The 24144-nt window shown below is 37.8% G+C and overlaps 1 protein-coding gene across 1 annotated transcript; it reads right to left on the bottom strand.

Annotated features, from left to right (window-relative positions):
* Window positions 1-2110: 2110 nt before the first annotated feature.
* Window positions 2111-23847, bottom strand: FBXO30 (F-box protein 30). The gene is made up of 3 exons (XM_023254473.2): window positions 23715-23847; window positions 13611-15647; window positions 2111-8960 (listed from the first exon to the last, which is right to left on the bottom strand). The coding sequence occupies exons 2-3, from the start codon at window positions 15630-15632 to the stop codon at window positions 8757-8759; spliced, it is 2226 nt and encodes a 741-aa protein (XP_023110241.2). The 5' UTR covers window positions 15633-15647; window positions 23715-23847; the 3' UTR covers window positions 2111-8756.
* Between the last annotated feature and the right edge of the window lie 297 nt (window positions 23848-24144).

The raw sequence follows: 24144 nt of genomic DNA on the forward strand, positions 1-24144 counted from the left end.
GGACACTATTCTCCCCATTCCCATATACACGCTCATTTGCAACATGACTTTGCTGCTCTTCCCATTGAGGTAGAGTCTATTTCTTCATCCCTCGAATGTGGGCTTGGACGTGTAATTGCTTTGGAAAATGGGACTTTAACAAATATGGCAAGCAGTGACTTGGAAAGGGTTTTGCACAATGGGACGTACTCTCTTGCTGTTCTTGCCACTGTCATGGAAATAAGCCTGGGCTAGCCTGATGTATGATGAGAGACATACGGCCTAATCATCCCCATGACCCCAGCCAACAGCCCGCCAACTGCCAGACATGTCAGTAAGGCTGTCTTAGATCATCTAACCTCCAGCTGACCCATCAGCTGACCGTGGATGTGTGAGCCAACCGGACAGAGATCAGCCAAGTCAAGCCAGTCTAGAATAGCCCAGCCAAGTAATCATGAGCTAATTAAACATGTTTCAAGTCATGAAGTTTTGGGGTGGCATGTTATGCAGCAAAAGCTAACTGAAACAGCATTAAAAAGTATTCAATCATTTTTCATGATTAGTTCAACAGGCATCTAGGTGTGTAAGCCCCTCTGCTAAGCACAGGGATCCAAAGCCAAGTAAGACGTGGTTTCTAGCCAGAGGGATCCACAAGCTGCAAGTGTACAGATACCAGCAAATAGATAATGGCAGTGCGGTGTGATAAATACTGAAAAGAGGTATGAACAACAACAACAACAAAAAAGTGGGGTGGGGGGCCATAGACAGAGTGACTCAGTGGCTTGGGATAGTTCAGGAATTAACAGGTGACATCAGAATTGGATCCTCGCCAATGAACCAAAGTTTTACCAGACAAAGAAGTTGGGGAGAGGGCATTCTAGACAAAAGAAAAGCATAAGGCTGAGAGACATGAAAGTGTATAAGGTATTTGGGAAATACAGAAATGTAACCTGCAAGGAGATGGAATAAGAAGTGAGGATTAAGGAAATATGGGTCAAATAATGTATTTGGTAATAAGCCCCCAACTATTATAGAAATATCAAATTAAGTAAACAAGAAATCATTAAGTGAAAAATCACAACAAAGTTATGAACATACAACAAAGAGTATGAATTATCACAATTATTTTCCTTCCTCCCATTCTCTTCGACTTCAGACTCCGTTGCAGTGAGAAAAGCTTACAGGGCAAGTCTCCCTGTGTCATTCGGTTAATTCAATTATACTTGTTCAGCTTGGAGCATATACACACTTTAAGGCATATGTATCCCCAATTATGTCAGAGGCACAGTTATCTGCAAAGCAATTTAATTTTTTTTAATTTCTTTTATGTTTACTTTTGAGATAGAGAGAGAGACAGAGTGCGAGTGGGGAAGGGGCAAAGAAAGAGGGAGACACAGAATCGGAAGCAGGCTCCAGGCTTGAGTGGTCAGAACAGAGCCGGACATGGGCTTAAACCCACCAACAGCGAGATCACGACCTGAGCTGAAGTCAGACGCCCAACTAACTGAACCACCCAGGCACACCACAATTTAATTTTTTTTAACATAGAATATAATAAATTATTTTCTAAAGTCAGCTCCTTAGAAAACAGTGGAAAATAATTGTAATAATTTAAAGGAATATGAAAATAACTTCTTCCCAAAGTCATGAAAGTAAATTTGTTAATAAGGGTGTTCCTAAATACATAAATAAATGTATTGTGATCATGTGTATTTTACTGCACTAAAGAATATCTCTTTAAACTATTTGGGGAAGATTTATGTAAAGAACCATCTAAAGTGAATCTCTGCGTAAACCCTTTCCTTCTTTGGAACTTGTCCATGCGTCCATGTGTCTGGCATAATTACTAGGTATTAGGAGGAGAACGAAGGGGAGGAGGAGAAAGAGGAGATGAAGGGGAAGAAGTAGCAATTCCCTGTGTAACCTTAAGCACATCACAACCTTCCCAAATCTAGCCTCCACTGTGCATGGCATGAGTATTCAATAAATGTGTGTTGAACGAACAAACACGTTGACAATCTCAGCTTTGATTTCTCCAAACAGAAAAGGAGACACTACCTGATCATTCAAGTACCTACCAATCCTAAGACTCAAATGTTTTCCCCATGACATAATACGAAAGAATACAAAATATATACAAGGGTTCAATTTATTAATTTAGTCTTATGTAATACATCAATGTATTTGCTCTTTAAAAGGAACACAAAGTATAAAACTATAAAAAATGATCCTGAAAATTATACAAATTGTTTTCAAAGCATGATTTTAAAAACAGACCTTTAAAAAATGTGATTGTGATGTTCCCCAAGGAATCATAAGAAAAGGTAAAAGATGAAAGATGAACATTGACATGGAAGCCAATTTTTCACTGTCCAAATTGTATGAAAATAACAAAATCGTGATGAATTACAACTTCACTTCTGTGCTGTTACCAGGACTTCTGTGATGGGATTCATGAATTTCATCAGGACTTTAAGCTGAATAAATCTGTCAGATTACTAATGCTGTAAATTAATTCTAAACCATAACTTGAGCATTTTATAAACCTTGAGAACAAGGTACTTTTTGGCTTTGGTAAAAATTACTCCTACCCTTCATAATTGTGGTTAAATACATATAAAATTTACCATTTTAAAGTGTACATTTCAGTGTCGTTTAGTACATTCACAATGTTGTACAATCAACACCATCTTCTAGAATATTTTCATCACTAAAACAAAACCAGTACCCATTAAGCAGTCACTTCCCACTACTCCCACCCCTCCCTGCCCGCCCCTCACAAACTGATTCCTGTCTCAATGGATTTACCTATTCTGGATATTTCATGTAAATGGAATCACATAATTTGTGGCCTTTTGTATCTAGCTTCTTTCATTTAGCATATTTTTCAAGAAATACCATATCCTTTAGCACTTAAGGAGAAACTATTAATGTAAACCATGGGGGAAAAGGATATACTGGAAAACTAAATGACACCTGAGGTAAGTGAATGAGTCAGTGCAATTATCTTTCAGAATGCATTCAAGTTTCCAGGACTGACTGGTGTTTAAACACTGATCAAATGAACAATACAATTTTAACATTTTATATGCAGCATTAAAATCTTAAGAATTCATTTCCACTGAATTAGTAACCATTGAAAGCAATTTATTTCATGTCAGTTTTTCTCACAAGGCTATTGGAATGTTGTAGGGAATTAATACCATTCTCTATTTCAAATCCCTTTCTAATGTAAGTCCTAGTTTTTTAAAGTTATCAATTGATATAAAAGACACCCACTTGACATCATTAAATATTCACTGGGTAATTCTATTCTTGAATAGATGTTATACTTGTGATCACTTCTATTTCTATGGTTTGATTTCTTTTAATCAAATAATGTAGTTAAAACTGAATGCTGATACTTCAGTTTTTCGATACTACAAACTTGTCAACTGAGACTTTAAAAGAAGCTAAATATGTTACTTAATCAAATCTAAACTTACTGGCCCAAACTACTAAACATGTGCTGGTTAGAAGAAGTTTTTAAAAACTCTATATACTTAATCTAGGTTATTTTGATCTCCTGGTCAGAAAATTGAAGCATTAATGACAATTAACATGGAAAAGGGGATTTCAATGAAAAAAAAAAAAAAATTGCAGGACAGCAAAGGGCAGTATCTCCGATCTTCAACTTCAATCTTTTGAGCAATAACACATTATTGCTACTGTTTTTATATCATTACATCACTGAATATTAATGCAATTAATTTTACTCTTTGAAAGGGGTATGGAAAGCTACCTCTAACCTTTGCCAAAGAATGAACCAACATGTACACCAACCTATGTACCTCTTTAAGGACCTTGTCTGAGAAAAAGATACTTTTGGCAATTTATAATAGAAAATGGTAAAAAGTAATGAATTTGCTTTTACTGGGAAAAGATAATTCGATGAGTTGGTGGGTCTTAAGAGTTCAACGGAAATGCAGTTTTAGGACTTTCAAACACATGCACTATTAGCAGCACTAGAACTAGCTACGTACTGAAGAACCACTTCCTATCACAATACTTGCATGCAAATAGATTCATAAAGTGATTTGGAGGATGCCCAAAATTTTATCGGTGAAAAGAAACACTTATGTTGTCGGTTTGCTTCAAAAATACTTTTCTTCACAGTAAACAATACTCAGACCAGAAAATGTCAAAAAGAGAAAAAATTATAGGAGATTCATATCAATGACTTTTTACTGTATTTCCACAGAGTACATTCATGAGACATTCTGGTAGCCCATTTCTTTTCAGTTATTAATGAAAAGTCACTCCCCAAATAACATATTTGAATGTCAAACATTCTGAATACAAAATGTCAGTTTTGAAATGTTCTAAGGTAAAAAAAAAGTACCTCAAGGTGTATCTCCATTAATATAGGTCAAGATGTATTAAAATCTACTTGGCCAATTCGTGATTATACGTGCAAATAAATATACATATATATATATAAACAATAAGCCTATATAGAATTTTACCAATCACAGATGCAAAAAAATACTTGGCAAAAACTCAGCAAAAAACCTAGTTTTTGCAAAGGACTTTCCGAACACACATACTTAGTTTCTTTCTAGTTTTTTTCCTCTTGCTATTGCCCAATATTTCTTTCTAAAACACTTACTAGGAATCAAATATGCCAGGCAACAACATTTTCCAAAGTAATTTCCTTATATCTAAATGTCCCTTCTTTCTGAATTAGTAAAGTAGAAAAGTAAACCCGGTGAGGACACGTTTCTCTGAAATATCCCCACACAATCATATCCTCATACAATCATCAGTACCTGAACTTTGAGTACCTCAATTTTGTCATCATTAGAACAGAAACTTGAAAGGACTTATCTTTTGAACTTACTTTGATCTTTTAAATCAAAGAAAATAATTACATAAAAAGTGACATTAAAACAAAACCATCCTTCCTCTCCCTTATTTTATTTAGAAAGAAGTTTATAAGAATTGGTCTTTACTTACACAGCTCAAAACTTGTTTGGAAATCAGATTTAGGTCAAATCCTAACAAAACCCATCACTGAATTAAATTAAATACAATGGATGAGTCACTCATGAGTTGATTTTCTTTAAAGGGATAACTAACATTCCCTTACTTTCTAAGCCTCATGAACCTGTTAGGTAAGACTACTTAGAGGAGTATTTAGATAATCAAACACATATGAGAGAAATCCTTCCCAGGGGAGACTTTGTCCTTTGGCCAGTCTACTAAGAGACGGAGGGCTAGCTGCTTTCTTCTACTGCAACCCTAAACCTCCACCTGCAGGGGACCCAATCCTGTCACCTTCTGACATGGTGTGTCATGCATGAAACAATTTTTAAATGTCTGCATAACTATTCCTTAGAAAACTTTTACAATTAATAAATCCTAGATCTTTTTAGGTTGGGATACAAAATATGGAGAAATCTATTTTGCTTCTAAATGCCAAAAACTGCAAATTGCTAGAGGTTAACAATATGCTATCAATATAGTAATGGAAACTACCATATCGTCAAGGGATATGGAAGTTTTGTTGAAAACCTCATTATCTGTGAAGTTACTAAGATCCTAATATCCACTGTCAATAACAGCAACTACATTGATGGGATATGTAGCACAGGCTCAAAGACTAAAAAAAAGATTACCAGATTATCAACCTTTAATATCTCTAAATGATAGGGTTGAAAGGATTCCTACAAATATTTTTGTAGGATTTAATCCAGTATGTCTACGTCTACTCTTTTTGTTTATCCTAGAAATCTAATATGTTCACATGACTCTGCAACCACTAAACAAGAATGGATGATGACAAGGCTAAAGGTTAATGCTAATGAACTGTAAGTTGCACTGCAATTTACTTGGAACAGAAGAAACACAAGTGAAATACTAGTAATAACACTAGTAAAACTTAAACACTAGTAAGTCCTAGTTTTTTAAAAAAATGTCCAACCACCATGGCACCCAATGTATTTTGTCATACAGCTATAAGATTGACACAACACACATCACTTAATTTAACCATTAATAACAAATTACCATTACTCTTAATTTTGGATTACACGTGTGTATATATTCAAACATACTGACTCCAATAGTACATCATTCAGGAGAATAGCTGGCATGTCCCAGGCTCTTCTCTAAGTTCTCAGACTTACAGTGCATCAGAATCACCTGAAGGCTTCTGTTAAAGCAGACTGCTGTTTCCTTCATAGAGTTTCTGATTAAGTCTACAGAGAGACCCAAGAATCTGCATTTCTAACAAATTCCCAGATGATCCTAGGAACCCCTACTGTTAAGTGACCTGTGAGTCTCAAAAGGCAATTACAGAGACAGAAAAGATAGAGAGAGAATGAGAAAAACAGAGACATGCAGTTCTAGGGAAGGAGGCAGCAGATAAAATTTAATACAGGTATTTCCTTCCATCCTGACACCTGCCCTTTATTTTGGTCAGAAAAAACTAAGAAATCAACAGACTCTCAAATGACAACTGACACACAAACCTTTTCATGCTTAAACACCTAGATAGATTGTTCCCATTACAAGTTTTAGAAAAACAATATAGCCAGAAACTCTTCAGCCTTTCAATACCCCTAGATGAGACTAATTTCAGGAAGACACTGAAAAGGCACAGAAAGTCAATGAGTTTTCCATATTTAAAATAAAAAAAAAAATGCCCACCAGTAAAACAAGGGTGAGCAATGATAATCAACAAACTTTTACAACATGCACAAAATGTACACTTATTAGAAACACTGTGTTTGGAATTTCTCAAACAAGTATTAAAAGTTTATTTCAAAGAAAGTTTTTCTTTTTAAGTTACTGAGCCACATAAAGGGAAAATATTAATTTTATTAGAATTTGAACAAATGCTGCACAAAGAAAACATTTTAACAAAATCATATGGTGGCATAACAAACAAAAAAGAAAACAGCCAAAGATGTGTAAAAGAAATATAAGGTGGAAAACTGTTAAATATCTCATGATCCAGTGTGGAAACAAAAAGTCTAAACTTAAAAACCAAACAAGCACAACCATAAAACAAAAAGTTAATGTTTGTGCTATCCTAACCAGACACATTCTTCAGCAAAACTTTAAAAGGCAGAGTTATATTTTACAGTATTTGATATCTTATTTCTGACTTTTTTCACAGAAATAGTATAGAATTCAATCTCACAGTTGAAGTTTCAACATGGAGAAATAATTATTCTATTAATTAAAATGACAGGTGAGGCAAAACAACTGATTAGCCTTTAATGCTGTATTTCCAACTGTAATAAGGATGTGATCCAACCAAAAGAAGTCTTAAGTAGTTGAGAGTTTTTTTGCTACCGCCCAAGGAACACCTCTGCCCAGTCTGACTGCCATATATGGTAATCAAGACCCTAATAACAATAGAGCATTCTCAGGGACAAATGTAAGAAAACATAAGAGAAGTTTGATGTTTTATAGCAAAGTAACTTGTCACCATTTCAGACTACTAAATGCCAGGAATTACTTAAAACAAATTATTTAAGTATATGTCCCCATCTTTGCAATTTATTTCTAAATACTGACACCGTATATTCATTTTTTTAAACTGATTAATTAACATCAGGTGAGTTATGGTGTATATCAATTTGAAAACTATAATAAAGTACCTCAACAATAAGACTTTGAGTATTTTTCTGTTATACCTTGATCTTTACACAAAGATGCAATTCTTCCTATTTTGGTAGAGAAGTCTACAGGAAATAAACTTGGAAATGTTTTAAAGAGATTGTCAACCAAGACAGGTTTCTCCATTTCATGATTGTCATCTTACAAAGACACCGAATTTCACATTGTTAAACGTCTTAAAACAATATAGTTGTGATTTATAAAAAGGCAAAATTTTAAATGCTTAGGAAAGAAAGTTAAGCCCTTTGCATTCTGAATATTTGAAATTTATTCACACAATGTGCCCAACCCAAACTTTAAATGAGGTATATTTTCTTCTCTCCAAATATCAGAAACCTAGCAAATGCAGAATATGATGAACAGTTTCAAATTAAAATAAATTCACAGGCTTTTTGTTTTCACTTTAACCTGTCATAAAACACACTGCCATGAGTCTTTGGATGCGGTGTCTAACAAAAACGAAAAGTTGCATATGGTCATTCTCTGTATGAGAGCTGCAAATATATAAGGTGAAAATATTTTTGTGAGTCTTTTTAAAACATGATAAATGCATTACCAAACATCTGTCATGATTTTAAATATTACCTAAATATATATTAAAGATCATCTGTGTATCAACAATTGTATAAGGGGAGCACTAGAAAATAAAAATCTTACAATGATCTTACGGCAGTCCTTAAGCAATTGAATGTTTTCATCTGAAAAACAAATGCTGAAAAAATTTGATTCAAAGTTTTGCTTTTTGAATGCATGGGTTATAACCCACAGAAAACATGAGGAATAAATTGGTCAGGATCTTGTTAGTTTAAGAAGCAAAAAATTTAAAAACCAAAATATGCACACCATTAAAAATACTAGTTCTGAAAATTATGTAGCTAAAAATTAAATCACCCTGTCCAGCAAGTTCCAAAAATTTCACACATTTCAAACATTAAGGCAACTTTTTTCCAACTAAACAGGACTTTATAAAAATATATGTCACTTCAAAACATTATATACATAGTGGCAATAAATTTAGCTAGTTGTAATCTTTAATACAATAAAGTGTCACATATGACAAACAAATTATACTAGGTGCTTGCATGTATGTGCAAGTGGAGTTACAGTCTCTAAAGTACAGGTTTTAAAACTGAGCGAAGTGAACGTCCTTCTTTAGTGAGTTCTCGTGTCACACACATACACGGCAGTGGGATTGCTTCCTCCCGTTTCTCTACAACATTGTAACTGCATTTCTTCAAGTGGTCAGCCATGCTTAGGATGTCAGCAAATTTCCATTCATTTACAGAACAAAATGCAGTACTGAATCGCCATACCTAAAAGAAAATTCTACTTCAGATTTAAACAAGTCAATTTACAAGAATCAAAATACACTTCTTGGTCCAACTGCAGACATTTGTACTGTTAGAGAAATAGCCAATATAATGTTTCAAGTAGTTAGCTACAAAACTGTAAATGAGTAAATCCATTTGGAGGCAAATCTGTTTATCAAATACCTGTAAATCACTTCTATGACATTATGATCTCAATAAATGCAGTAACCAAAAATAATAAAAGAAAAAACTCAACATTAAAAACTACATCCAACTAGACTTATTAAGCAATTTTTAAAAAATCATAACGTTGTTAATTCAGAGCTACTTCCTAAAATAATATATTGTACATTCTTTCATCCTATCCAATTGGCCACAGAGAACTATTCAGAGTCTGCAGATGCTGACAACACCCATTATTATTTTTTTCCCCAAGTGTTTCTCCCATTCCTATTACACTATATGAAGTATGCCAAAAAATACACTATTTAGAAGTACCCAAGGTACTTCGTAATATTCATGAATACAGGTACTTCAATTTATTCAAAATGTTTCTTAAAAATTTACATAAAAAAGCTTTTGTAAAATGAGTCAAATTTTATTCCAGATCACTGTAAAATGCATTTCTAGGCAAAATATCCACTTGCTACCCCTATTCATGTGTCTATTGGCAAAAATATGGGCTACTTCCCCTTTTGCTCACTCAACGGCTCCAAGCCCTGAACAATGTTACCTTATTGGTCTAGCAATGACAGTTGTGACCCCTTCTCATCTTTACAGTTCTAAATATAAAGCTACCTGAACATAGGTGACAAGCAAGAATGGAGGACAGACTCAGGTAACAAGCATGAATGGGACAGATCAGGCCTAGGCATTCTAGCTAAGCTCATCAACAGGCACATGTGGAAGAACACTGAATACAATATAAACAGCAGATAACTCTAGAAAGTAGCAGATTTCAGAAAAGACCTCAGCACTCACTCATTAGAGCTTCTCAGGTAAGGAGGGCAATGTCTTCCAGGGTGGCCAGATGCCTTCAAATTCTGTGGGAACACTTAGTTGTCAGCTGGCAATAGAGGTCACCGCTGTTCAGCACAGAGGGTACTTACTCCCTGTATCCCTTGGGGTTATACCAACCATTCCTCCTGCATGGAGTTATTTCCTATGAGTCTGAGAGAGCAGCTACCAACAGACATTACAAATGTCATCAGCATCCCTTACAATCCCCTATAGCTATGAAACTAGAGGAAGAATTAGGAGTTTTGTTAAACTTCAGCAGAACAAATTCGTTTAAGATTCAATGGTGGCAGACAGCCTCCCTACTTCCACACAATTAATTAAGAGTTTGGTGAAACAAACTCAGGAAAAACTGGATGATTCCCACCTGATGACAAGGTTTCTTAGTCATGGGCCAATTGTTCTTTCAAAAGTATTCCTCAAGTACATTAGTGCCTGCTATATGGCGGTGCTGTGCTAGGCAGTAGATATTTTAGTTCCCAGAGTCTCACTTCTCAAGGAACTTACAGTCTGATGAAAAAAACCTGACAATTCATCAGTGAATTACAAAACAGCAGAGTGCTCTAGTAGGGGAACATAACCAGGCGCCACACGAACACAGAGCAGCGCACCTCCCTGAAGGCTTCAGTGTGGGGTGGGGATTCCAGAAGGCTTTCCTGAGGAAGTAAGATCTGTAGAGTAAGCAGGAAATATAGTGAGAAGATGAAGAACGCAAGTTCCAGAGACAGGTTCCCTAGGTCTGAATGCATCAATTAGTTGGACAAGTTACTTAACTTCTCTAAACTTCAGTTTCTTCATCCATAAAACAGGGACAGTAGATTAAATAAATTAACAGAAGTAAAATGCTTATTAGCATACTGTCAGGCATATTGCAAATGTTCAAATGTAGGTATTGTGTTAGGGACAACATACTCGAAGGCTGTAAGTGAAGAACGCAAGAAAGAAAACATCAGGAAACTGTAAGTAAGTCAACATAGGTGGAATATAAGAACAAGAGAAAACTGAAGACATTAAGATTTATAAGATGAATCTTACAATTTGAGATTATAAAAAAGTCTTAAATGTTTCATTAAGGAATCTTTCTCTATCCTGGAACAATAAACAAACATGGAAGTTTTTTGTTTTTTAAATTTTTTCTCAATGTTGATTTATTTTTGAGAGACACAGAAAGACAGAACATGAGCAGGGGAGGGGCAGAGAGAGAGGGGGACACAGAATCCGAAGCAGGCTCCAGGCTCTGGACATTCAGCACAGAGCCTGATGCAGGGCTTGACTCACGAATGGTGAGATCATGACCTGAGCCAAAGTCAGACACTCAACTGACTGAGCCACCCAGGTGCCCCAAAGTATCTTGTTTTTTTAAAAAAAATTTTTTTAATGTTTATTCATTTTTGAGAGACAGATCAAGTCATGATGTCACCGTGAGTTCGAGCCCCACCGTCGGGCTCTGTGCTGACAGCTCAGAGCCTGGAGCCTGCTTCGGGTCCTGTGTCTCCCTCTCAACCTGCCCTCCCGCCCTGCTCATGCTGTCTCTCTCTGTCTCAAAAATTAATAAACATTTGAAAAAATACATGTATTTCTAAGGTGCCTGGGTGGCTCAGCCGATTGAGCATCTGACTTCAGCTCAGGTCATGATCTCGCCATTTGTGAGTTTGATCCCCACACTGGACTTGCTCCTGTCAACCTGTCAGCTCAGAGCCCAATTTGGATCTTCTGTCCACCCCCCTCTGCCCTTCCCCCCCCCCACCTCTCTCTCTCTCTCTCAAACAATGAAACATTAAAAAAAAATACTTAAAACAAGAAAATATTTCTCACTCTAGTCCTTATGGAGAGAATATGCTGGAGAAGGACCCAATTAGGAACAGAAACCCAGTTAGGCTCTCTTGCGGTAAGCAAGAGAGAGCTGAAGGGGACAGAGCTAAGGAAATGGCAGTGGAAACAATAAAACAAACCGGAGTGGTATGAAGAAGGGAGACTCAGGAAGACTTTGTGATTACGTAGACATGGAAATAAAGGGGGGAAAAAGAAGTCAACTCTACCTCCCAAACTCCTAGTTTAGGCAATCTGATAGATGATAAGGCCACCTGCTGAGATTAGGGGGGATAGAGATGTAGATGTAGAGTAGGTTGGACATGCTGAGTTTGATGGCCCTGTGAGACAGTCAAGTGGAAATGTCCAGGAGATGCTTGTACAGTCTAGAGTTCAGGAGAAAGCAGCCAGGATACAGATGTGGGAGTACTCTGCGTAAATGATGGCAATTTAAACTCCAAGAGTAGATGAGATTTTCTGCAGGAACAGAATTCCCAGAAAGTATGTTACCTCATAGGTCAATACTAATGAGCAAGGACAAAAAGAGACCACGCTCAGAGTATCCCATCCCGAATGGGAGAAAGACACCACATCACCTGTATGTGTATGCAGGTACACAGCAAGTATGAAACCTTCTGCCACTAGAATTCCCATTTGCGAAAAAAATGATAAAATAGTGTATTCATTTGTTGGTCAAAGCTTCACGAGAGCACAAAAGATGTAGAATTCTATTCTGAAAAACTGGAGCAAATGAATAAAAGTCAGAGAAAACCTAAAGGTGATAAGAACAAAGTAGCTAGAGATTTGAAACCTGTGCAACCAAGGTGAAGATTCTTCCACTTTATAAAATGCAAAATGTCACATTATAAATGTTCTAAAATGAAAATCTGCAATAGAAGATACTTGTAATGCCTTCTAGTTTCTCTTAGATGGTACCTCAGAAAGTGGGCAAAAGTAGGGGCCCCAGGGTGGCTCAGTCGGTAGAGCATGCGACTCTTGATCTCAACGTTGTGCGTTTGAGCCCCATGATGGGCATAAAAATTACTTTAAAAAAATAATTAAAAAATTATAAAGATAAAAAGAAGGTGGATGGAAGTAGACTTTCCACAAGAGAAAATGGTGGAGCCAGGATTCGTTCCCAGGTCGGCCTCAATCCCCAGCACAAGTCTCCAATATGCAACACTCTCTTGTACAGTCCTACATCCAGAGCCCCCACCCCTAGTATCAAGTCCAACTACCCTACTCTTACCTCACTTCAACCTAACACATTTCCACATCTATCCATTTATGCTCTCTATCCCCCCAAATACTCCACTGATCACTTACTAATAGAAGCACTTGTAACTTTTTTCATCTCTCCCTATTTAAGTTCTACCTGAAATAACCAAATTCTAAGAAAGAAATTGCTAGGAATGGAAAGAAACTGCCAATTGTAAGCAGTGAAAAACCTTGTCCTTGCTTCCTTCATCGTCCTATAGTGAAAATGTTTCAGATGGAACTCAAAATAGAAGGTGGTTAACATGGATTCAAAAGGAGTTGTTACGGAAGAATTGAATAAGGACAGAACTGCTCAACTAAAAAAACACAAGTGGCCTCTTACACATCAGAATGCCAAATTAGAACTCAATACTGGGATGTCTGCAGTAAATATGTGATTATGACAAACAATTCTAGCCTAGTTTTCTATTAACTATCATTATGTTTAAAAAGTCTGTCAGATTGAAGAATGGTCAATTTTTCAACAAGATCTTAATTTTATTAATTCTGCAACATTAAGTGTCTACCATATGTCAATTAAGGAGATGATACAGTTGAGATTAAACTAACCTTTTCTTTTATTTGCCATGATGAATTTCCTTCTGGATACTTCTTTTTCCCCCACTGCAGTATGACCATTCCACGCGATTGAAGCAGGCTGCCACATACATCCCTCATTAACTTGGATACACATGAGAGCTGGCATAAACTGAAGCCATCAAGAAAGCCTGCAATATGTTGTAGGACCTCAAAAGGAAGACTACTTAGATGGTCACTATGTAATCCCAACACACAGTTTCTAGCAGGCTCCACTAATACTGTAGATACACAAGGCTGAACTCCAAATGACCTCAAATGGCGGTCATGTATAATCTTTGCTCCTTGGGTTGATGGACAAAATCTACGCTGAGAGTAGGTACAACCATAATATGCTAAAGGACACCTCTGTTCCATCCAGCCATTGAGTCCAGCATGAATGTCACCATGCACATTCTTAAAATGGGAAGAAAATTCTTTTCTTCTAAATAACTGTCCACAAACAAATGTAAACATTGAACGCTGCTTGGGTTGATACCTAGCGACACATTCCAATACTAAATCCAGCCCAAGTGTCTGAAAAGGACTTGGATTTGAAAGCTGTGGATTGGCATGATCACAAGCAGAAGCTGAAGCTATCTCCCCAACCATTGTATTTGTAGCTAATATTGCAGATGGAAGTGAAAAAGTCTGAGTCCCAAAATCAATGTGATATACATCAACCATGCGACTATCAGATATACCCCTCCCACCTGGAGAATCTCCTAGACAAAACAGTAATGCTGCTGTGATTAGATCTATTCCTTGGAGGCCCATTGGATCTTCTGCAACTTCCAAATCTGATGTATCTACTGCTTTATCTTCTTTTGGTTTGGACCAACATGAATTAGAAAGAAATTTGAATGAAGGAGGATGACTGAAAGATAAGACATCCACATTCCTCAAGTCCCCTAAGTCTACTTTTCTCCAACACAATTCTCCTTCATCCTCACCATCTGGCATGAGGATGTGCTGAACTGTGCCATTAGGCAAAGCATTAAGTTGTGCTGCTACTGAAAGTGAACTGGAAGGATCTGAAGTGCCATCTGATGCTATACATTCTCCATTTGTTAAGTTACTTTGTTTTGAATCACCATGTAATTTCTGACTTTGGTCTACGGCCTGTGTACATATATTTTCCAAAGAAAAGCCATTACAAAGAGCAGAAGTGCCATAAGAACTGGTGTTCGAGTCATACAATAAATCACTTGAGCCATTTTGTTCAGACTGGAAATTCAGACTTGCATCATTATGATCAATTCCACCTACTGCTCCTATCTCCTCCTCATAAAGATGGTCCTGGTCTTTCAAGTGTCTATTCTGCAAGCTTTCTCTGGCATTTTGCTCTTCATTCACTTCATTTGGGGAAGCACAAAGACTTGTACTTAACATGCCAATGTCTCTTGTGGCGGTATTCAGGATATCTAAGGCAGCAGCCAAACTTCTGGTTGTTTCTACAGTAGCTTGATAAAGTGCACCATAAGATTCTTCATCGACGGATACCAAACCATTAGTATGTGGTATTTCCGGGACACTTGATTTAACTGAGATTTGTTCTCTAGGTTCTGCCACTTTATCAGTTGCTTTTGACATCATGGTGGCTACTTTGAGAGACTCTAAGAGCATCCTTTGGTCTTGAAGGGCCAAGGCCATATCTAATTGTGCCACTTCATCGACATCTCTGCTTAGATTTTCATACGATTTCCGATCTGCGTAACTAACTGGCCATCGGTTCCACTCCATAGTACAGCACACCACACTTGCAGGACACATTTCCAGATGTTCAGCAACTTTATTTCGAGCCATTGTAAACGGACATCCGAAATCACTATTTAAGCAAGGCACTCGTTCAAATGGACATAAAAGTCGATGCTCATCAGCTTTACAAGAATGGAAAACTGCTCCACAAACCAGTGGACAACCAATCAAGTCACAGGAAATCCCAGGCTCCGGTCTGATCATACACCGTCTACTGACACAAGTCACACAGTGTGAATGCTGCAGCTCCTCCTCCATAATGGCCGTCCAGCTCTAGTTGTTGAGATGGAAAAAAGATAAGACGTTAGGCAGAAAGTGGTCGATTTTTAAAAATTGTTGAATAATATAAATCAAGTCATAAAGGTGTACTGACTTACTGCAGGATGAAATACATACAATAAACATATTTAACAAGTTTACTTTACATACACTCAGTCCGTCTTGAAACAACTTAAGCACTTCAAAGAACCGCAGTTCATTTCCATATATCATATAACAATATGCCTAAAGAGGTCAAGTGTTTCAAAATGTAATACTTGAATTCTAGTATACTATGTAGTATATAAATTGATGCCAAAAACAAATTAATGCATGTCTAACTTCTAAATTCCAAGAATGTTTCAGCTTATTTTTTTAAGACTGATTCTGAAGCACCCAGACTGCAGAAATTTCATCATTTCTTAAAAGGGAATGATCTGAATTTCATGAATATACTTAACTAAAAGTATTAGAAGCTTTTGTTTTATTCCTTCTAAATATATGAATTCATTTAGGATTTCGTCTATTGATCACTCCTTCTACATAGTGATCACCATAGTGAGCCTTAATTAGAACACAGAGGGAATTTACCCACAAAACCTAAGTTCCAGTTCAGTTGGTGGTTATGGGCAAATCACTTACTTCTGAGGGTCACGGTTTCCATTCATTCATCAAACATCTATTTATTGTTTAACTAGTATGCACCAGGCACTGTGTTTGGTGTGGCAATATAAAGATTATTAGTAAGACGTGGTGCCTCCTCTCAATGAACTACAGCAGGTCAGAGACACAACAGTAAAAATCATGTCACATCATTATGTGACCGATTTGACAGAAGTAGAATGGTAACACGGAGAACGTAATTATCAGCATGGTAGGGGCTAGAGAATTCACAGTAGTCTTGAAAGACGGGAAATCTTAAGCATAGGAGGGGAGACTTGGAAAGGTAGGGAAGTATTATTCAATGTTGAAGTAATGACATGTAAATACAGAAAAGTAAGAATTGGCAAAACATATTCAGGGAACTTGAAGTTTCCTAGTGTTGCTGGATCATAAGGTGAAACACTACATAGCTGTGGGAGATGAGGCAGGATACTAGAAATAAAGCAAATCATTAAGACTGCGCTATATGCTCCTCTCAGGAGGTCAGACTTTAAGTAATAGGAAGTCACTGAGGATTTGAGCAAAGAAATAGTATCTATAAAATATTAGGAGGGGTTTACAGATACCTAATGGTCTTCCCTGCCTTTATCAAGAAAAATTTTATACAAAAATAAGAGAAAACATCAGCAAAATATACTGATATAATTACTGACACTATGCACTGTATTTTTTTTCTCTAATCTTCAACATCTTTATTGACTTGTTCCTATGAGCAGTAAAAACTTAAAAAACTATTTCATCTTTAAAAACCTAAATAATAAAACAATATCCTCCTTCTACTACTATTCTTTTTTCCTAGTCAAGCTTTCAGAAGGGAAGAAAACAAAAACAAACCTTCAACTCTCCCATGTACTCTTCTGCCCTCTAATCAGTCTTTATTTTTACCACCAGTCATTAAAATGGCTCTGAGATCCTCAATGCTAAATCCAAAGGGCATTTTTTCCAGACCTCACCTTCCTTGGCCATTTCCTTTATTATGCGGACTATTCCCTCCCTTTTGACATATTTATCTTTCCTATAGTTTTCAAGATGTCACATTTCCCTGATTTCGTGCGCCCCCCTGCCCCCATCTCTTTGATTATTCTTTAATCTTTTCTTCTAAAATATTTCTCTTCTTCAGGGAGCATGTCATTTCTTGCTCATTCTATACATTCCCCTTGGGTGCTCTCAATTTCTCAAAAGCTTCAATTACCACCCATATGCTGAAAACTAATCTATACCACTTGCCCGGACCCCTCTTCCAAACTTTAGATCTGTACAGCCGATTGCTTATTATACATCTCTACTTCTACATGCACAAGCAACTCATCTCAACATTTCCCAAATTAAATTACATTGTAATAGATAATAATTTTCTGGGTAAGAAGTCGATTCTTAGCCTATTTTCTTCACTTCAGGGCATAAAAGATTACTAGCTCTATGACATATTTTTCCATAAATTCTACCTGGGTTCCAGGTGGCTAATGTAAACTAACTACTCCCAAATTTGCTTTTTATTTTTCTCCAGTCCAGGGTTGATTTTTGCCAAACAATAACAAAAGTCTACCTAATACTGACAGAGCTCTTGATTAAGTGGAAAAATTTCTGAGTTGGTATTATGGCACTTACTGATGTCTGGAGGGTAAAAACCAAAGCACACATTTAACAAGAAAACTGTATCTTTAAATTGGGTTTAAAAATTACAAATTATGAGTTAAATACTTCTGCATGTTTATCCCCATAAGTTTTACAGGTTAAGACAGAACCTGTATGTTAAATACACACATGCTCACAGAGTCATAATAGAAGAAATGACAAGACTAATGATGACAAACATTTGTAAATTGAGCAGAGGTTCAAAGAGAAATGTTAGTAAGAATTAAGACAAATTTTACTGAGTGATTAGATTGTGAAAACAGCTGTAGCTTTCTTATTTTGCAATAAGACTGAGTTCTTCTCACGTGCTGAGGGGTTATAAGCTTGACTGTTACCAAGAGAGAACCTAAAAATACACCCAGTTCTAAAGAAGTGACCACTGCTCTCATAACTTGTAGAAACACTTTATGTTATGTGCACATCACATGACCACACAGGCAGAACACATCTCAAAAACATCACTTAATTCTAAAATAGCAACTGCTACAAACAACTAAGTTAATGCAAAACAGCGACAACTTTGAAAGGAAGATGTAGAAGGGCTCTCAAGCTTCACAACAGTTTGTTCCACACTACTACCCTCGGAATAAGAAAAATGTTTTTAAAAAAAATAAAAAGAAATAAAAGCATCCACAGCAATGAGTCTACAATATTTATTTACTGAAGTAGACTTCGAAGGAAAAAAAAAACACTAATTATGTACCAATTTTATCCCTGATGTATATCATTTCATGTAATGTCCCTTAATACAACAACCCAGAGGAAACTGAGGTTCAAAAAGGTTTAAGTGACTTGCCCAAGGTCATCCACCTAGTAAGTGGCAGAGGTAGGATTTACGTCTGTATCTGATCAATGCACACGGACAACAACAGATATGTTTACTCATAAAAGCTTAAGAAAATAGGCAGTACACTTCAGTAACTGGTGATCCAATTTTAAGATGTTATTTGAGGAATGGAGATTACACAACTTTGCTTGTAGTTTATTCCAACACTTAGTCACCCCTGTGGTCAAGAAAGTCTTTTTGGTCCTTTGTAATTACAATAGCACATAACTTCACTTTGAATATAAGTGTTTGAAACTACTTTTAAAATAACCTACATTTGTAATACTCAGTATAAACTTATGGAACAAGAATACAAATTTAACAATTCTCAAAACGGCCATATAAAGTAGGAATCAAGTTTAATTCCATTTTACAAGTGAATATATTCAAAAATAAGTTAAGAAAATGCACTAGATAATACCCAGAGTGTATTCTGGGGTAGAATCCTCAGCTTAAAAATTTTAAACTTCCAGATCCATTCTTTTTCTAATCAAGATCATCACCAAATTAAATATACCTCCATAAAGTATTTTATAATTGGTCATAAATCCTGTGAAATGGGTTTAAAGCATCCGTCCCTGACTTATCAGTTGAACAGTGACACAGCAGACTCAGTAGAAAACAAGTTGCTAAAACTGAGCCTTCAAATTAAAGATAAGCTTAATTGAAAACTCAGTATTAAGTTTTCTTAAACTCTCTTTAAAAAGCATCTTAACATTCCATATAACATCTCTTAATTTACACTTAAAATTGAATGACTGGGAAAAGTCTCATGAGACTACAAAATGTTTGTAAATGATTAAATGCTTTACAATAGTGTCAATTTTCTCCAACAGAAATTCTTGGCCAACTCATACTCTCTGACTGACAAGCAATCCATAAAAATAGTTTTTAAGACATGCCATTTTCCCATACAGTGAAATGAGGCCTTGTCATTTAAGGCTATTTCTAGACATAAAAGTAACTGCCCTCAAAAACCCATTTCTTTATTTTTCCAAATTCATCAAAGTAAGTAAGGAGATAAATAAATACAACATTGCAAGTTAGCATGACGTTACAACACTAAGTCAAGTCGCCCAAAGCACTCAACACAGCTTGTTGCTAGGTATGTCTCTGCCAGCAAGACCCATGCACACACGCACACCTCCCCTCCAACTCCCGCCTCGAATCTTAAGTCGCAGCGTAAATGTTACTTTCCACACACCAAAGACAAGGTATGGATCTCACATTATGCTGTGGGCTCAAGACACTGCATTCCTCCTTGGTAATACCAGTCGCAATTCTTTAAGTAAATCGTTATCCTTTAATAACTACCCGCGCAGGAAAACTTCAAGCTTCCTGAAGGAGACAGACCATCTCTGTCTCATCCATTCTTGTGTTCCCTTATTCCAGACTGTGCCTAATTGGAGCTTCACTTATTTTAGAAACATGAATAAATGAAAGAATTATACTACAAGAAAGAGCCAAATGGATTCCAAAACAAAATGAGATTCCTGATGTCATGGGAGTCTACATACTTCACAAAAAAATACAACCTTACAGACCTAGCATTAGACAATCAGACTGAGCCAAAATTACCTCACTGTACCAGCTATAAAAAGTCAGTAATGCTCAAACATTTACTGAGGACCTAAGTTATATGTTCCAAGCATTATATACAGAGTAAACTGACTATGAAAAAAGCAAATCAAAGGGAAAAGGAAGTCAAAGAAAGTTGATTTCAACCTCTCATTATTTTAAAATCTTAAAAAATAATAGTCATAAAAGGTACAGGCGTAAATGTTTGCCTGTATATTGTCCCACTATTTTAACTCCCTAATCGACTCTGTGCTGTTTCAAAAAGAAAAGCAGAGAGAGGTGGAGGTGCATGCACATGTGCACGTGCCTGAGTAGCTATATGGTTAAGAAGCTCCAAAAAGGAAGTGGCATCAGCCTACCGCTTAATGTTACAGCTACTATGGTACTAGATGAAACAGAATTCCACTTAAACAATAAAATGTTGTTTCAATGTAAGGCTGAAAAGGAACAATAGACACACATGTTCAATTAGTTAACACAAGCAAGTCTACAACTGAAATCTGACATTTAGCAATCAGTTATAAGCGGCTCCAAGCAAGTCTCATGCTACAGTTGGAGGCACTGGTCATAGTAATACAATTAACTGTACAAGTAATATTAAATAGAAACACCTACTGGGTGATTTGCAGATCAAGCGCAATCAGTATTAAAGACCATAATAAATCTATAACCTCAGTTGGACATCTTATTTCACTGGTTTAAAAAGGAGCGGGAGGGGGGGTGGCAGTGACTAGGCAAGATTGAAAATCCACTATCATTAAACTTCCAACTCAAAGCACATGCCCTCCTGATGAGTCCAAAATGGCTAAATGGGTTACACTGTATACATTCTTTGTATTCGATTTTGGTTCGGCCTTTTTATTTATAGATTCATGACCTAATTATATGGAATTTCTTTTCAAATTTTTAACTATTCCCCTTTTGATATAATCAAAACATATATCTTCTAGTCTAAATATGGTCATGAGTAGTTTATTCCAAAGTGAAGTTCTAACTGCTTGCAATGTTCTCCACTAAATAAGCAAATGAAACTATTACAGACTTAAATTAAAGTAATATTAACAAATACTTAATACTCAGACCAGACCTATTTGAGCAGATACTCAGATAAAAATAATCCACCCAAATGGTGGTACTCAGCTTACTGAAATGAGCATCATGGCAGAGGGGAATGGGCTTCTAAGGAATCTCAGCTTTGTGACCTTGAGGCTATTACTCTATTGTTAAAACAACCTGGAACTCTATAAAGGTTAGTTATAATTATATGTGCCCAATAGGATAAATGTATTCCTCAGAAAAAGATGTACTTTACACAACAGCCACATTTACATACACAAAGCTTAATGTAAAATAATGTTTTATATCAAGTCATTTATAATTATAAAGCTTACCAAAAGCAACCGTATGAGGAAACAACCTATGTTAACATTATCCACACAAACACAACAAGACCTAGCCTTTTTATAAAAGATTTCTGGACTGGGTTTTAATTGGGGTATGTCTGTAATTATCTAACTGCCTACAGCATAAAAACCATTAGTCTAATGGTTCACATAGTTCTCACAAAGTTCAATCAAACTGAACATAGTTCATAGTTCATCTCGCATAGTTCATCAAACTGAAATTGAAATTAAATATTTTATATAGCCTTTTCATTGAAGACTTTGTCAAAGAATTCTACAAATACAATGTCCTTTTAATGAAACAGGCATAGGAACTCAGTTAAAAGATGTATCCAAAATCATACAAAATAGCACAGGGCTTACCCCACTGAAAGTCACATTTCTGTAATATACTAGATCAAAGAGTAAACACGCATATGTGGTGACCTTAAAGTACCCCTCTAACTATACACATTATCTCAAAGTATTACCACTCTTTCATAGGTATTGTATTAGGATACTTTGTATTTTTTAAAAGTCTCCAATGGTAGACAGGGAGAAATACTGGGTTGAAATTAAACACCTAGCACACTTGGAATGCATAAAAGTTTGCCTATACCAGAAACTTCAGCTCTCTGGTAACACTCACAGAACTCCACCCGCTAACAAGTCCAGAACCACAAAAAAAGCTTATGTCACTGCATTAAAGTACTAGGTAAAAACAAGTTGGCAATGTAAAAGTTGCCAAAACACCATGTTATCCTCAATTAGGCTTCTGGAGTAAGAAACAGTGACTAAGCATAAAGAACAGTGATTCAGCGAAAACTGCATACTGAAAAATTAAACCCTTAGAAAAATCCTAAACATACATTTTATGCTATTCTTTTCCCTTTGCTGCGTCGAAAACTGGACTTTGTAAAACCTTAGCAAATATGAGCAAAGGCAAAAATCTGCTCATGTAACTTACTAGGTCTCTAAAGGATACAACACAGTATTGAAATGCAGCAAAAAAAAAAAATAAATAAAATAAAATAAAATTAAGTTTAAAAAGTTTGGGAGGTTTGTATTTAGAGTTTTAAGTTAATCTACACGGATATCAGAATGCCCATAAATAGCTTCCTCTTGGATCAGAGTCAACAAAGTAATTACGGAATAAAAGGTCAATTCCTTCCCAACCATCTTTTATCTGGGACTTACGACAGAGCTCAGAAAGAAAAACAAGAGAGGGGAACGGAGTGCAAGAACCATGGTAAACAACACACTGTTCTGCCCGTCTGTCTCTATCCTCCCAAATACACACGTTAAAAACATACTCAAAGGAGGTTACTTTGAATTCAACGTGCACTCCGTGGCCTCCTTCCAAGCACTGTTCCACGGACAGGACACAAATAACTTGGAAATGGTCATACCCCTCAGATCCAGAAAATCAGGAAGTTTCTCTTTAATAAGGGCTCTCAGAGGCTAAGGCTAAGATCCGCTCACTACCATGAATGGAAAAGTTACCAACTTCACTCATCCCGTGAAGACAGTAAATAATGCCTCCCAATCTTCCTTTAACCCGTCTGTCCCCAAACAACCCAAGTTTCCCAACGGCAAAAGGAAAGAGAAGCCGGGTTTTCAAGGTTCGGAGGGCTTCCCAAGTTCACCCCCCGCTTCACCCCTCCCTCCCCGGCACACGGACGGACACGCCAGCCAGGTGACACGGGGGTCGCGGCTCGCGCGTGGGTCGCCATTGCTGACCGCCTGCCTCCCCCGCGGGCCGGGCAGGACGACCCGCGCGGGCGCCCACGCCGCGGACGCCCTGTGGGCGCGCCAGGCCAGGCCGGCCGGGGACCCGCGGGGCCGGCGCGGGCCGTGTTTACTCCGCCCAGGCCCGGCCCGCCGCCCCCCGAGGCCGCCGCCGCCCCGGCCGCGGGCCTCGCACTGCCCGGCCGCCGCCTCCGTCCTCGGCGCAGCCCGCGCCGCGCCGGCCTCCCCCGCCGGCCTCCCGACACTCACCGCCCCGCGCGGCCGAACCGCGGCCCAGGCCCTGGCTGCCGAGGCCGCCGTGCCCGGCTGCTCCGCGCGGTCCCGGCCGCTCGGCGCCCCACACCCCCCGTGCAGTCCTCCTTCTCCGGGCCTCTCAGCCCCGCCGGGCCGCCGCCTTTTCTCCTCTCCTCCAGCTCCTCCGCCTCCTCCCCTGGCGGCAGCCCTCCTCGCGCGCCCCGCCCCGCTCCGCTCGGCCCCGCCCACCCGACCGGGCCCGGCCTCGGCGGCGGCTGCAGTCCCGGCGGAGACGCGCACGCTGAGGCCGGCGGGGACGCGCACGCTGAGGCCGACGGGGACGCGCACACCGCCCACTGATGCTCCATGCGTAGCGGGGGAGTAGAGTCTCTGCAGTCCTGGGCTTCGAGCGCCCAGCCAGGGGATTCCCACTGGGCCCCACGTG

Source organism: Felis catus, chromosome B2 (genome assembly GCF_018350175.1).
Source record: "Felis catus isolate Fca126 chromosome B2, F.catus_Fca126_mat1.0, whole genome shotgun sequence".
Classification (NCBI taxonomy): Eukaryota; Metazoa; Chordata; class Mammalia; order Carnivora; family Felidae; genus Felis; species Felis catus.